The 14,836-nt window shown below is 51.7% G+C and overlaps 1 protein-coding gene across 1 annotated transcript; it reads left to right on the top strand.

Annotated features, from left to right (window-relative positions):
• Positions 1 to 8,952: 8,952 nt before the first annotated feature.
• CA11 (carbonic anhydrase 11) lies at positions 8,953 to 14,781 on the top strand. The gene is made up of 9 exons (XM_061136154.1): positions 8,953 to 9,176; positions 9,265 to 9,339; positions 10,103 to 10,245; positions 12,080 to 12,265; positions 12,839 to 12,934; positions 13,082 to 13,154; positions 13,287 to 13,441; positions 13,704 to 13,869; positions 14,675 to 14,781. The coding sequence occupies exons 1-9, from the start codon at positions 9,110 to 9,112 to the stop codon at positions 14,698 to 14,700; spliced, it is 987 nt and encodes a 328-aa protein (XP_060992137.1). The 5' UTR covers positions 8,953 to 9,109; the 3' UTR covers positions 14,701 to 14,781.
• Positions 14,782 to 14,836: the final 55 nt, after the last annotated feature.

Here is a 14,836-nt window from a genome sequence, read left to right as displayed (position 1 = left end):
AGCCGAAGCCCCGCGGCCTCGAATGACATCGAAGAAACTAGAAGCAACCACGGCAGGTGCCTTTTACCTCGACGCTGAGGCGTCCGTCAGCGAGCCAATCAGACGCCGGGGAACGCCTGACGTCACTGGCATGCGCCAGCATCCAGGAGTCAGGAAGGTCTTAACTAAAGGCGGTAGAACTCTTGGTCTCTGGCTCGGACTCTTGGCCTTTGTCTTATGCAGCAAGTCCCCTCAATAAAGTCTCAACTCTTGGGGAATCTCGGCTCCAGACTGCTGATCTGCACTGGGAGAGTCTAGGAGGGGCAAATGATGAAGGCCATGAGGAAGTTGTGAAACCAAACATGGCTACAGAGGCTAGTCAGAGTTGTGTTGCTTAACCATTGGCTAAAGCCAGTGGAAGGGAGGGTGGCTAAAAAAGGCAGGAAACACACCTGAGAAAAGCACAGCAGTGTCGGATTTCTAGGAAGTTCCAAGTTAAGAAACACTTGATTACTAATGGCCCCAAGATGGTCTTAGAAAATAATAGAACTTTGAGTGACTATCTGAAGAGGGTTCTGTTGGGTCCGCCCCGTCTTGAGGCCCAGCCTAAACCCTTTCCTGAGGGAAGAGCCAATTGGGAGCCACAGAGCAGTCTGACTTCACTTGGTCAGACTAAACAAAACAAACTTCACTAAACAAAATTGGATTCCACCCAGCATTTGGGTACCTACAGACCAGAGTGTTTGTTGCTCAGTCATGCTGACTCTTTGAGATCCCATGCATTGTAGCCTGCCAGGCTCCTCTGTCCATGAGATTCTCCAGGCAAGAATACTGGAGTAGGTTGCCCGTCCCTTCTCTAGGGGGTCTTTCCCACCCAGGGATCAAACCTGGGTCTCCTGCATTGCAAACAGATTCTTTACCAGTCTGAGCCACCAGGGAAGACCCAACAGACCAGAGAGGTGAGGTTAAAAAAGGCAGGAGGTAGTAAGTACTATGGAATGGAAGGTCATCGGGCTTATGATTTTTCATGTCAACTTGGCCTCTGAACCCACGATGAAAAGCAAAATTTCAAATTTGAGTGACCTTTGTAGGAGAGACAGTGAGTACTTTGAGGGAATCTCAGACAAAGAGATATGAATTACGGTTCATTGGGGCCTAGAGAGAAACCTATTCTTTCCCTGAGAGAAAAAGCAGGCCTGACCAATGGGGAGTCTGGCTGCACCATGATATCATTGGGTGCTAGGCGGTGAGAACAGGCTCTCCCACCAGTGTTCTGGGTATGCTCCTAAGGAGGCTGAAAAAGGCAGAAAATAGCTTCCAGTAGGTGACTGTTAGACCCCCAAGCTACCAATATAATCCTGTGTATGGGGAGGCATGCCTCTGGCCTCCAACAGGGCCCTGGCTGTGGGCACATCTGAAGCCTGAGTTAGGGATCTTTAAGGGGTTTTGTAGGGCTACCCAGGTGGCGTTAGTGCTAAAGAACCCACCTACCAATGCAGGAGACATTAGAGACGAGTATTCAGTTCCTGGTTCCAGAAGATTCCCTGGAGGAGGCATGGCCACCAACTCCAGTTCTTGCTTGGAGAATCACATGGACGGAGGAGCCTGGCAGTCTGCAGTCCATAGGGTTGCAAAGAGTCAGATACGACTGAGCAACTTAGCATGTCAAGGGGTTTTCTTTTTTTTTTTTTAAGGGGCTTTCTAAGAAGAGTTCTCTCTTTCAGAAATCGCTGGATGCCTCATCTTGCTCTTTCCATCCTTTTCTGAAGAAATTGAGGCTCTCAGGGAGACTCCACTTTGAAATGGGGGCAAGGATTGAACCGCACATGTGTTTGGGTTTGTCTGGAATGAGAGAGGCTGGGAATCTTAACAACCATCACACAGCAAGTAGCCAGTGTTCAGACTTAGTTCTCTGAGCTACCCAATCAGTAGCCAGTGCCACATTGGTAGTTGGTGGCTAACATATCAGATAGCGCAGATAAAGAACACGTCCACTATCACAGAAACTTCTATTGGATGACACTGCTCTAAAGGTGATTTTCATGAAATACATGGGCTCTGGAGCCAGACTGCCTGGGTTCAAATCCCTCTCTGTCCCCTAAGTTTTCCCATCTGTAAAATGGGAGTGGTGATGATGATGGTAATAGGAAATAACCCACAGGGCATATTATGAGGATTAAATGAATTAACGTGTCTGCAGGGTTACCCCAGTGGCTCAGTGGTTAAGAATCTTGCCTGTGATACAGAAGACACAGGAGATGTGGGTTCAATCCCTGTGTTGGGAAGATCCTCTGGAGGAGGAAATGGCAACCCACTCCAGTATTCTTGCCTGGAGAATCCTGTGGACAGAGGAGCCCTACAGGCTACAGTCCATGGGGTCACAAAGAATCAGACACCAATGAAGCAACTGAGCATGCATGAACATTTAGGGACTTTCCTGGTGGTCCAGTGGCTAAGTCTCCGAGTTCCCAATGCAGGGGGCCTGGGTTTGACCCCCAAGTCAGGGAACTAGATCCCACATGCCACAACTAAAGATCTCTCATGCCACAACAAAGATTGAAGAGCTCAAGTGCTGCAACTAAGACCTGGCACAGCCAAATAAACAAATAAATACTTAATTTTTAAAAGATGTGTATGTAATGAACTTAAAATAGTGTCTGCACAGAGTAAGAGCTTTTGGAGTTTGTTTTCCTGATTTAAACACCTGGTGGCCAGACATTCCCCAGGAGAGGTGAACCCAGAAGGTGAGATCACAGGTCAGGAGGATTTTTGCTGGACTCCCCTAAGGAGTGGGAGTTGAGAGCGCGGGCAGGAAGGGCTGTGGGAACCACCCAGGCTCAGAGAGTCCTGTCCCTGCTGCCTCCCACCCAGGGGCCGGGGAGGTAGGAGATGAAAGTGAGGAACAGGGCGAGCCCCATATGCTCCTTATGACCCAAACTTTGTTCCCAGCGCCCAAGACTAATAGGCATGAAATCCACATCTGGGCCCCACCTCCGGCCTGGCCATTCCCTCCCGCCTCTGGGCGCTGAGCCCAATCTGTCTTGTTGCTATAATGAGGGCAGCACAGGTGGCTTCCAGAACTCAGAAGAGGCCCCTGCCTTCCACAGCATTGTTGCTGGCTTCCTGCAAGAGCAGACTCCTAAAATGCGTGTTAGCTGAGGACGAGTTTGCCCAGCAGAGGAGGTAGAAAGAAAGGCCAAGTTAGAAGTTACAGTTGTCCTCCAACTAATAATAATAAAAAATAATAATAAAAAATAAATTAATTAATTAATTAAAAAAAGAAGTTACAGTTGTAATGGCTAGCACTCTGGGCTCTGAATCCAGCAATCTTGTTCAAATCTCAGTGGAACCTGCATTTTTCGCTTTTTCCATGGACAGAGGAGCCTGGCGGGCTATAGTCCGTGGGGTTGCAAAGGATCAGACGTGACTGAGCGGCTACACTTTCACACTTTCAGGAAGTCGCAGTTGGTGCAAAGGTCCAGAAGCCAGAGGGCCCGGTATGGTCAGAGAAGAGGTCTGAGGCTGGAATAAGCAGGAACCGGGACATGTGGGGCCTCTAAGACCAGGGTGAGGGCCTGAGTTTTTTCACCAGGGGCACTAGAGAGCCGTGGGAGATTTATGAGCAGAGGAGGGGCAGGGTCAGCCCTGTATGAGCAACAAACACGATATGGACAATTGTAGAGGTGGCTCCGTTCACTGGGTGAGCCCAGAGAAGGCCTTGAACCCAGACTGCAAGTTGGGTTCTCAGAGGAAGTGACATCAGAGGTAGGTCTTGAAGGACACAGAAAGGGATCAGTCATGACTAGAAAGGTGGAGGGTCAGGGAATTTGTCCAGGTGTGCTGGGGAGATACGGGATGGCTGTGACTTGAGGAGAGGCCAGGTCACCTCTGGACATAGAAGACTCCTCTGGGATCCCTAGAGGCTAGACTGGAGGGTGAGGGAGACTGGGGGTGGGGGGAGGGGTTGGAGAGAGGATCCTGGTGGGAAAAGATGCGTTCTGAGCCAGGGCTGGGCTTATAGGGACAGAAAGAGGGTCAGAAAAATGTCACCTACACTGGAAAGACTTCCTCTTACCCCCATATAAGAAGAATTTTCTCTTACCCATTTCTTTTTTTAATTAATCAATTAATTTGACTGTGCCAGGTCTTAGTTGTCACAGGCAAACTCGTAGTTGCAGCATGTAGGATCTACATGCATGCATTGCGAGTTCAGAGTCTTAGCCACTGGACCACTAGGGACGTCCCCACTGCCTCTGCCCTCACGATACTATGTCCTCTGTCTAAAATCCCCCTCTGCCTTTCTTTTTTCCTTCTTCTTTTGAAATTGAAGTATAGTTGATTTACAATATCGTGCTAGTTTCAAGTGTGCACAAAATGATTCTGAGGGCAGGAAAAGGGGGTGATAGAGGGTGAGATGGTTGGATGGTATCATCAACTCATGGCATGGACACGAGTTTAAGCAAACTCTGGGAGATAGTGAAGGACAGGGAAGCCTGGGGTGCTTCAGTCCATGGAATGGCAAAGAGTCGGACATGATTGAGCAACCGAACAACAACAACTATGTATATATATACTTTTCCCTGATTCTTTTCCATTATAGTGTATTAGAAGATATTGAATAGGGACTTCCTTGGTGGTCCAGTGGTTAGGACTCTGCACTTTCAATGCAAAGGACATGGGGTTCAGTCCCTAGTCCAGGAACTGGGATCCTACATGCCTTGCAGCCCAACCAAGAAAAAGGAAAAAAAAAAAAAATATATATATATATATATATATATATATATAGAGAGAGAGAGAGAGAGAGAGAATACAGTTCCCTCTCCTATACAGTAGATCCCTGTTGTTTATCTATGTCTTTATTTTAAAAGAACATATGTAATTGGATTTAAGGTTCACCCAGATAATATGGGATGATCTGATCTCAAGATCACCATCTTAGTTACAACTGCAAAGACCCTTTTGCCAAATAAGATCCTATTTTCAGGTTCCAGGGGGATGTGTCTCTTTTGGGGGGGATGGGGGGCACCAGTCAACCCACGACATCTTGGGTGAGTCACTTTCTTCTCTGAGCTTCAGGGGTTCTATCTGTATAATGGGGCTAATACCAACCCCCACCTCAAGGGGAAACTTTGAGGGTTAACAAAACCTAAAGAATGCATGGTCCAGCTCCAAGGTCTAAGAAACCCTCAGTCAGAGTGGCTGCCATTTCTTGCTGACTGATTTTTTTCCATCCCAGCTGGGTTCTTCTGCCAGTCTCTTCCTGACACTTCCCCATTTCTCTGCACATATGTCTTTGTCATAATTTCCCCATCCTTCTTTTTTTTTTTCCCCATCCTTCTTTGTTTCCTATCTGTGTCATTTTGAGCAAGTCACTTATGCCCTTTGAGGCTTGGTTTCCTCATCTGTCGAATGGGATAATAACTTTCTCCTTTTCATAAAGAGACTGTGATGATTACATGAGTGAGTCCTCAGAAAGTGCTCAGAATTTTGCCTGGTATGTAGCAGATGCTTTACCTGTGAGCTGCTGTCACTGTCGTTATTATTATTATTACCTCATTATTATTATTACTACTACTGCTTTGGTTTCCTTTATCTTGTCTCTGTCTTCCCTCTCTCAACACATTCCTGTCTTTCCGAATAAGTGCCTCACCAACCTCTAAGCCTTGAGGGTCATTGAAAGCCTTGAGTGTCTAAGCCTTGAAAGTCTGTCTCTCTCCCTTGCTGTCTCTCTTTCTCTCCCCACTTATGATGAGTTTATTTTACTTTATTTTTTATTTTTTGGGCCACGTCATGTGGCATGCAGGATCTTAGTTCCCCAATCAGGGATCAAACCCACAGCTCCTGCAGTGGAAGCGCAGTCTTAACCACTGGACTGCTAGTAAAGTCCCTCTGTGATGGTTTTGAAAGAAGCCCACATTCTTTGATATCCCTCTGTTCAAGAGGAGGAGCTCAATCTCTTTCTCTTTGTTTTTGTTTTCCTAAGGTTTTATTTATTTTGGCTGCACTGGGACCTCAACAACTTTTCAATCCCTTTCCCTTTGAATGTAGGCTAGACTGAGCAGCTCACCTCCAATGAATAAACATCCACAGCTTCCCTAGTGGCTCAGGCAGTAAAGAATCCGCCTGCAATGCAGAGCTGAGTTCAATTCCTGGGTTGAGAAGATCCCCTGGAGAAGGGAACAGCTACCCACTCCAGTATTCTGGCCTGGAGAATTCCATGGACTGTACAGTTCATCTGATCGCAAGGAGTCAGACACGACTGAGTGACTTTCACTTCCAATGAATAGAATAAAGAGGTGATGGTGCTAGGAATTCCCTGGCAGTCCAGTGGTTAGGACTCAGCACTTTCCCTGCTGGGGCCTGGGTCCTGTACCTGGTCAGGGAACTGGGATCCTGCAGGCTAAGCAGCGTGGCCAATACCCAAATAAAAGTGCTGGTGTGTGACTTTGGACATAGGTTACATAAGACACTGCTGTCTCTCCAGTCATTTACTCTGAGGGGGAGCCAGTAGCCCTGTTGTGACCCAAGCAGTCCTATGGAGAGGCTCATGTGGTGAGTGTTAGGGTTCTCAAGGGGCTCATAGTGTATAATTAACATATTGCCACTGTGACTTCATCTCTTGTTTGTCAGGTCACCACAAAGGGCCATATTTTAACTATACGCTATATATATATATGTGTGTGTGTGTGTGTGTGTATATATACATACATACATATATATATATATAGGCTTCCCTTGTGGGTAAAGAATCTGCCTGCAATACAGGAAACTTGGGTTTGATCCCTGGGTTGAGAAGATCCCCTGGAGAAGGGAACAGCTACCCACTCCAGTATTCTGGCTTAGAGAATTCCATGGACTGTATAGTCCACGGGGTCCCAAAGAGTCAGATATGACTGAGCGACTTTCACCCACACGAGCCCTTTGTGAACCCTAACATTGAGCCCCTGAGGCCTCTTGTCAAGGGCCGTGTAGGTGAGCTTGAAGGTAATCTTCCAGCCCCAGTCAAGAGTCCGGATGACTGCAGCCCTGGCCAATAGCCCAGTGGCCCTTCATGAGAGTCTGAGCTCTCTGTTGTTATGGGAGCCAGATTCACCCAGCTGAACTGCTCCACGGTTCCCACCCCTCAGAAGCTGTGGGACAATAAACACATGTCGCTCTAGGCCATGGAGTTTCAGGGTAGTTTGTTATGTGACAACAGATCACTAGTATACCTTCCTTTCTTGTATTGTCTTGGTGTCTCTCTCCACTTCCGGCTCTCCCAGGCATCTCTGTCTCTCTGCATCACAGTCCTTGCGTGTCCATTTCCAATTCTCTGTCTCTGAATGCCTCTGTCTTTCTCAGCCCTCTTTAGTCTCATCCTTCATGTCAGTTGATCTGTTTCTGGGTCTTTCTCCCCCGATCTGGGTCTCTGTCTCTGTTGATACATACCTCTTCCTCTACACGAGGGGCCCTCTTTACAGATGTGCATGGGTGTCTGCCTCTTTCTCTGTGCTCGCCTCTCTCTGCTGCTTCCTCTCAGCATGTGTCTCCATGTCTGTCTGCAGATCTGGTTTTCTGTCTCCCCCTGCACACCTCCTGCCTGGCGTCTTGCTCTTCTGTCTCGAACCTGCTGTTTGAGGCCCACGCGCGCACTCTCTCTCTCTCTGGGTCTCTCTGCTTCCATCTCTAAGTTTGTCTGTCTCTGTCTCTCTGTATATCTTTCTCTGCCTCCATCTATACCTGTCTCATTTTGTATTCTTTTCCCCAGTCATTTGCAGGGCGGGTGAGGGGGGGGGCGGTGTCCTCTATCTCTGCCCCCTCTATGTGTGTATCAGTTTCTGGATTTCTTACATTCAAGGTATGGAAGTCGGTCTGTCTCTCCTGCCGCCATCTCCTCCCGCCCAAACCCGCAGCCGCCCCACCCTGCCCTCTCTTCTCTACCCTGCATCTCCCTCCATCCTGTCTCTCTGTCCTGATCTCAGGCTCGCCTTCCCCAGCCTCCACAGTTCCCTGACCTCACCTCTGCTCTCTCTTCTCTGCCTTCCCGGCTCCACCTTCTGCCTCGCTCTCTCTCCCTCTCCAAGTCTCTGCCTCCCTCTCCTGGTCAGCCGCCCACACCGCACTCAAGTCTCCCAGGGGATCCCCTAGCCGAGTTAAGGGAGCCCCTGGTGGAGGCCCGAGTGATGCACTGGGCGGGGGGCTGCAGGCAGTGATGCGGGCTCCAACCTGGGTCCCCGTGAGCTGGAGGTACCCCTGATCCTCTGGGGCCAGCAGCTCTGGGCGCAGAGACCTCGAGGACTCTCCCAGCTCCACCTTAAGCGCCCCCCCTTCCCTCTTCTGCGGAGGATGGAAACTGCCAGCTCTTGGGCCCCAGGTGTCCGGGCCACCCCCACCCCCAAGGCCCCAGTGCATCTGGGAGCTGGGGATCAGCCCCCCAGTGACCCCTCCATCCTGCCCCTTGGACACCCCCACTCCATCCACACCAGCCCGGAGAGGAGGGTTCTCTGCTGTGAGAGCCCCCACCCCCACCCCCAAACAACGACAGAAAAATTAAATAACTGCAAGAGAGAGAAGAGAGGGAGGGGCAGGAGGGAGGAAGGGAGGAGAGAGACAGAGAAACAGAAGAGGCAGGAGAGGAGGAGGTGGGGAGGGAGAGAGGAGCTGGAGGCTGAGAGGGAGAGAGTGAGGAGGAGAAGAAGGGGAGAAGGGAGCAGGGAGAAGCAGGGACCGAGAAGGAAGGGAGGGAGGAGGAGGTGAGGGAAGCAGGATGGAGGAATGGAGTTAGGGGGCTTGGAAGAGCTTTTAATGAAAAGAGAGCGAAGAAGGGGAGTGTGCATTAGGAACCCAGAGGGAACCGGAGGGAGAAGCAGAAGGCAGAGAGGGGAGTAGGAAGATCGGGAGGTAGAGCAAGCCTGGAGGGTTCAGGAAAAGAGGAGAGAAAGGGGAGGTAAAGCGAGAGAGGAGAGGAGAGAGGGGAGGGGGTGGGGGTCTCAGTCTCCCATTGCCACAGTAACTGGGGAGCTGGGACTCCCTGTAGGGAGGAGCGGAAGGCTGGAAGTCCTGGGAGGGGTTAGGGTTCCGCAAAAAGGGGGAGAAGCTGAGAGAGGGCCGGCGGGACATTGGGAAGGGGTCACTCCGAGGCCTCTTGGGGATGGGGGCTGCAGCTCGTCTGAGCGCCCCTCGGGCGCTGGTACTCTGGGCCGCACTGGGAGCGGCAGGTAAGGCCTGGGGGGTTGGGGCAAGAGCCCCTGAGGGAGGGGTGGGGTGGGGCGCCAAGGAGAGGGGTACAGGCTGCTCTCTCCCCAGCGCACATCGGAACCGCACCTGACCCAGAGGACTGGTGGAGCTACAAGGATAATCTCCAGGGGAACTTCGTGCCAGGTGCAGCCAGGGCGGGGACTCTGGAGTCTGGGCTGCCGGGCGCTTTCTTCCTGAGACCCAGAAGTCCTCTCCTTCCCGCCCGCCCTCCCCACGCCCCAGGCCCGAGGGTCCCGGCCCCTTCCTCCTTCCTCAGGAGGCCCAGCTTCTGAACCCGAGTGGCTCAGCATGGGACATTATACATGCGCATTTCAAGTAGTGAGTGGGAGTGACTGGAAGGTAACAGTGTGGGGGTGGAAGAGTGAGTGTGTATGTTTCCTGGGAAAGAGGCAGGTAGGTCCTGGCTCTTGCTGAGAACCAGAGGTTCAGTGGCCCCGTTCCCCCGCCTCCTCCTGCCCTCTCTTAACTCCTTCTTCCTACTTCATTCATTATCCGGCTGTGGGACAAGGAGACTGAAAGAACTACAACTCCCATGACCTCTGGGGTAGGCAGGCAGCGAATGGGTTGTTTGGCAGTCCCGGGGCCTGCTGGGAGTTGTAGTTTCTTCCCCCAATGACAATTTAAGATAGGTTTGATCAAAGAGACTTGGAGGTGTTAGGGGGATGGAGGGGGGGGGGAGGTCCTTAGGAAACGCCTCCAAGATTCTTCTAGGACCCCAGGATTCTGGATCCCAGCCCCCTCCTCCCTCAGAGCCAGGAGTCCAGATTCCCAGCCCTTCCTCTCCTGGGATCCGGGAATCCAGCCGACAGCCTTCGTGGCGGGCCCGTCTAGGGATCCAGTCCTTATTTCTGACTTCCTTTTCTCCCTATCCCACCTCGGCTCCCAGGACCTCCCTTCTGGGGCCTGGTGAACGCAGCCTGGAGTCTCTGTGCCGTGGGGAAGCGTCAGAGCCCCGTGGATGTGGAGCTGAAGAGGGTCCTCTATGACCCCTTTCTGCCCCCGCTGAGACTCAGCACGGGGGGAGAGAAGGTAAGGGACCTGGTGGGCGGGGTTACCGAATCCACTGGGGCGGGGCCTGAGTGGGGATAGGGGGTGGAGCTTTGAGTTGGGAGGCTAGCCTTGGGGGAGGAGGTCTACTCTCACCGTAGAGAGGAGGCTAGTTACACTCGCAAATGATCACCGATTCTTCCCTCCGCAAACATGGCTCCTAGTCTTCCCCTCTCTTAGAAGCAATGGTAAAACAGATCGTCTCCTGGGCCAGGCACTGTTTTCAAACTTGATGAATCCTCTAATCTTCACAGCACCACGAAATAGGTGCTATTATTATCTTTATTTTATGGATACAGAAACGGAGGCACAGAGAGGTTAAGTTAGTTACCTGAGGTCACACAGCCAGAGAGTGCCAGGGCTGGGATTCAGACCTCGGCAAGGTAGTTCCAGAATCCACGCTCTTGCCCGCGTTGCAATATTATTTCTTAGAAGAGCTGGCACTCCCTGGTCACCCAGCCAAAAGTCTCAGAGCTTCCCCATCCCATTTCCTCCCTCACTTCCGTTTCCCATCCGTTCCCTTTCTAGTTTTCCTGCTAAATAGCATTCACTTGTTGTCCCTCCACTGGTCCCACCATCATCTTCATTGGGACTGATGCTATAGCATCTTTGCTGGCCTGCTTCTCTGCCTCCTGCAACCCATTCTTCATCCCACAGATAGAGAGATGTTTACAAACATAAACTGGATCATACCACTCTCTCCTACTCAAAATCTTTTTGTTAGGATAAGTAATGACAGCATACACTTACACAGCACTTAGCCTGTGCCCGGTACTGTGCCAAATGTGTTATATCTATTCAATTATTTAAATAAAAACACAAAATACCCCATCATTGCCCACAAGGCTCTGCACCACCCGGCTCCCATCACCACACTCTCCTTTGCTTAATGGGCTCTGGTCCCAGGCTTCTTCACTGTTATTAAAATAGGCCACCTCAGGGCCTTTGCACAGACTGTTCCCCCTTCTGGAATACCCTTCTCCTCACTCCTTGCAAATAACCCCTCCTTATCTTTCAGGTCACCATTCACATGTCACTTCCTCTTGGAAGCCATTCCTGACACCCCACCCCTACTCCATTCTCTGGGTTTCCTTTTTTTTTTTTTTTTTTTTGGCCGTGCTGCTTGCAAATTCTTAGTTCCCCAACCAGGGACTGACACCCAGGCCCCAGCAGTGGGAGCACAGGAGTCCTAACCACTGGACTACCAGAGAATTCCCTGGGTTTTCCACTTGTTAGAACTCCCAATGCTCCTCAGTGTGGGCATAGGATGTAATTAATTAAGCATTTACTTATATGATTCAGTATTTATTGTTTCTCCTTCATTCGAACAGAAGCCCCATGAGCTCCAGAGTTTTTGTCTACTTGCTCATGGCTCTCTCCCTGGCATCCATGGCACATAGTAGCAGCTCAATAAATACTTGTTAATTAAATTCACCACTATTGAGCATCTACCAAGGATCAGCCCAGAGCCTGGAAAGACATTAGTGTTCAAACTATTCAGTTCAGTTCAGTCGCTCAGTCGTGTCCGACTCTTTGTGGCCCCATGGACTGCAGCACACCAGGCCTCCCTGTCCATCACCAACTCCTGGAGTTCACCCAAACTCATGTCCATTGAGTCGGTGATGCCATCCAACCATCTCATCCTCTGTCGTCCCCTTCTCCTCCCGCCTTCAATCTTTCCCAGCATCAGGGTCTTTTCCAATGTTCAAACTATGCCGAATGATTACATGGATATTGGCTGTGGCAAATGTATGAATGGAAAACAGTCGGGAAAAGATTTCTCGCGTTCCCCTGACCGCCTCCGCCTCCCCCACAGCTCCGCGGAACGCTGTACAACACCGGTCGCCATGTCTCCTTCCTGCCTGCGCCCCGGCCTGTGGTTAATGTGTCTGGGGGGCCCCTCCTTTATAGCCACCGACTCAGTGAACTGCGGCTGCTATTTGGAGCACGTGATGGAGCTGGCTCTGAACACCAGATCAACCATCAGGGTTTCTCTGCTGAGGTGATGGCCGCTGACCTCTGACCCTCGACCTTCACTCTAAGTCAACCCAATTCCTCCCACCTCCTGCATGCATGCTCAGACGCTCAATTGTGTCTCTTTGCAACCCCATGGACGGTAACCCACCAGGCTCCTCTGTCCAAGGGATCCTCCCTGCAAGAATACTGGAGGGGGGTGCCATTTCCTCCTCCAGGGGATCTTCCCGACTCAGGGATCGAACCCACATCTCTTGCATTGGCAGGTGGATTCTTTACCACTGGGGTGGCCACCTGGGAAGTCCTCCTCCCACCTCACCCTCCTTTTTTTTTTCCTTTAAAATTTTTTTAAATTTATTTTTAAATTAAGGATAATTGCTTTATAGAATTTAGTTGTTTTCTGTCGAACATCAGTATGAATCAGCCATAGTCACCCTCCTTTTCATCCCTCATCCCATCTTCCTCCACAGAATCCACAGCCCCCCCCCCCACCTCGTGAGCACTAATCCTTAACCTGACTTGGAACCCCAAAGTTGCTCCCATTGCCCATCCTGCCCTCCCCTTCTTCCAGGAGACCCCGCTCTCTGTGCTTCCCTCTTAGGTGCAGCTCATCCACTTCAACCAAGAACTCTATGGGAACCTCAGCGCCGCCACCCGGGGCCCCAATGGCCTGGCCATTCTCAGCCTCTTTGTCAATGTGAGCCCAGGGAGGAAAGGAGAGTCTGGACCTGGGGTCTGAGAAGAGGGAGCTAGGAGGCCCAGTCTTTGGGGTCCTAGGGGAGGAAGGGATTGGGGAAGCTTGGGTTTCTGGGTTCCTCTCTCTTCACTGCATATCTCCACACAGGTGGCTGGTAGCTCAAACCCGTTCCTCAGCCGCCTCCTTAACCGTGACACCATCACCCGCATCTCCTATAAGAGTAAGTCCCTGGGCACTGGGCGAGGGTGGGGGGGGGGGGGCGGTGTGGGGGGGGGTGGATGGGGGATGGTTTATGCACATAGGGGAGTTCCGCAGGGACATCCCTCTTCACTCTGACCTGATATTCCTGCAGATGATGCCTACTTTCTTCAAGATCTGAGCCTGGAGCTCCTGTTCCCTGAGTCCTTTGGCTTCATCACCTATCAGGGCTCTCTCAGCACCCCACCCTGCTCGGAGACTGTTACCTGGATCCTCATTGACAGGGCCCTCAATATCACCTCCCTCCAGGTGACCCTGTCAGCCCATTTCCCCCCCTCCCTGCCACCCCCCAACCCGTTCCTTGGCCTGGGTGTCCCCTTGCCTCACCTACCCTTTTACCCTCGCTTGACAGGGAACTGGAGGGGATTCGAGGGTCCGAGCGTCCTCGGGCTGTCGGGGGCGGGGCTGAGCAAGACTCCGCCCACCCGCCCCCAGGGGCGGGGCTTCCTGCCCGCTGCTTCCAGGGCTATTTATTACTCACTCCCAGTTTCCCACCCCGCTTTCGTGGCAGATGCACTCCCTGAGACTTCTGAGCCAGAATCCTCCGTCCCAGATCTTCCAGAGCCTCAGCGGTAACGGCCGGCCCCTGCAGCCCTTGGCCCACAGGGCCTTGAGGGGCAACAGGGACCCCCGGCACCCCGAGAGGCGCTGCCGAGGCCCCAACTACCGCCTGCATGGTATGATGCAGTCTGCAGCCCCTTACACGTCTTGGTCTAACCCACATATGTGTCTCCCCTTGATGTTTCAATATGATGCAGTCCAACCCCTCCCTTGCTGCTTCTGTGTGACCCAGCCTCCTGAACTCTCCCTCGCTCTTTCTCCCTTTGTGTCAAAGTGGTACAACCCACCTTCCTGTCTTAGACCATTGCAGGTCCGTGATTTGCTATTCTTCACTGCCTGCAACTTGCAACTCGGTGTATAACCCGAGTCCCCTGGTTCCCTTGTGGTACGATCCTGTCCGTGGTTCTTATAACTAGGGCTTTCCGAAATGGTACAGCCCAGATCCTTTCCCCTGTTTTCATGAGGTACAACCCTATACTGTACCATAATCTGGCACGTCCCTTACTGAAAAAAAAACAAACCAAAAAAAAAAAAAACACACACAACGTGGTACACTCCCCTTCTCCCCCTACTGCCTCCTCGTGGTTCAGTCCCGTGATCTAGTCCACCTCGCTGGCTTCTCAACATGGTACAGCCCAAACCTCCCCATGAATACCTTCAGGTAGTTCAGCCTAATGCTGAAACTGAATGTCCCTATTCCACCCTCCTGCTGCCCCGCTATGGTTCAGCCCAGTGCCAGGCAACCTGGCCGTTTCCCCCAGCTTGTCAACCTGGTACATTCCGATTCCCCCCTTTGCAGCCTCCCTGTGGTAGAGGCCCGCGTGGCCCCCCCCCCGCCCCCTACCCGCCCCTTGCACGCCCCCTGCAAGGTCCATCCTATCTTGCCCTAAACTAACGTCCTCTACCCTTGTCATCTTACAGTGGATGGTGCCCCCCATGGTCGCTGAGACTCCCCATCGAGGACTGCGCCTGCCTTTCCCAACCCTCCCCACTAGGGGACGGTAGTCACCCCCAAAACAAAGCTATTAAAGGGACAGAATACTTCCTGTATCTCCGTGGTCTCATTCTAGGCATGGCGGGGAA

This window comes from Dama dama, chromosome 4 (genome assembly GCF_033118175.1).
Source record: "Dama dama isolate Ldn47 chromosome 4, ASM3311817v1, whole genome shotgun sequence".
In the NCBI taxonomy this organism is placed as follows: Eukaryota; Metazoa; Chordata; class Mammalia; order Artiodactyla; family Cervidae; genus Dama; species Dama dama.
Note: the sequence above shows the minus strand (reverse complement) of the source record. Positions and strands in the feature narration are given on the sequence as shown.

Bases quoted from the DNA above. Each gene is read 5' to 3' on its own strand.
- CA11 (XM_061136154.1), top strand. From the start codon at position 9,110: ATGGGGGCTGCAGCTCGTCTGAGCGCCCCTCGGGCGCTGGTACTCTGG. The intron at 9,177-9,264 runs GTAAGGCCTGGG...CTCTCTCCCCAG, and splicing joins GGCCGCACTGGGAGCGGCAG to CGCACATCGGAACCGCACCT. The intron at 12,935-13,081 runs GTGAGCCCAGGG...ATCTCCACACAG, and splicing joins TTCTCAGCCTCTTTGTCAAT to GTGGCTGGTAGCTCAAACCC.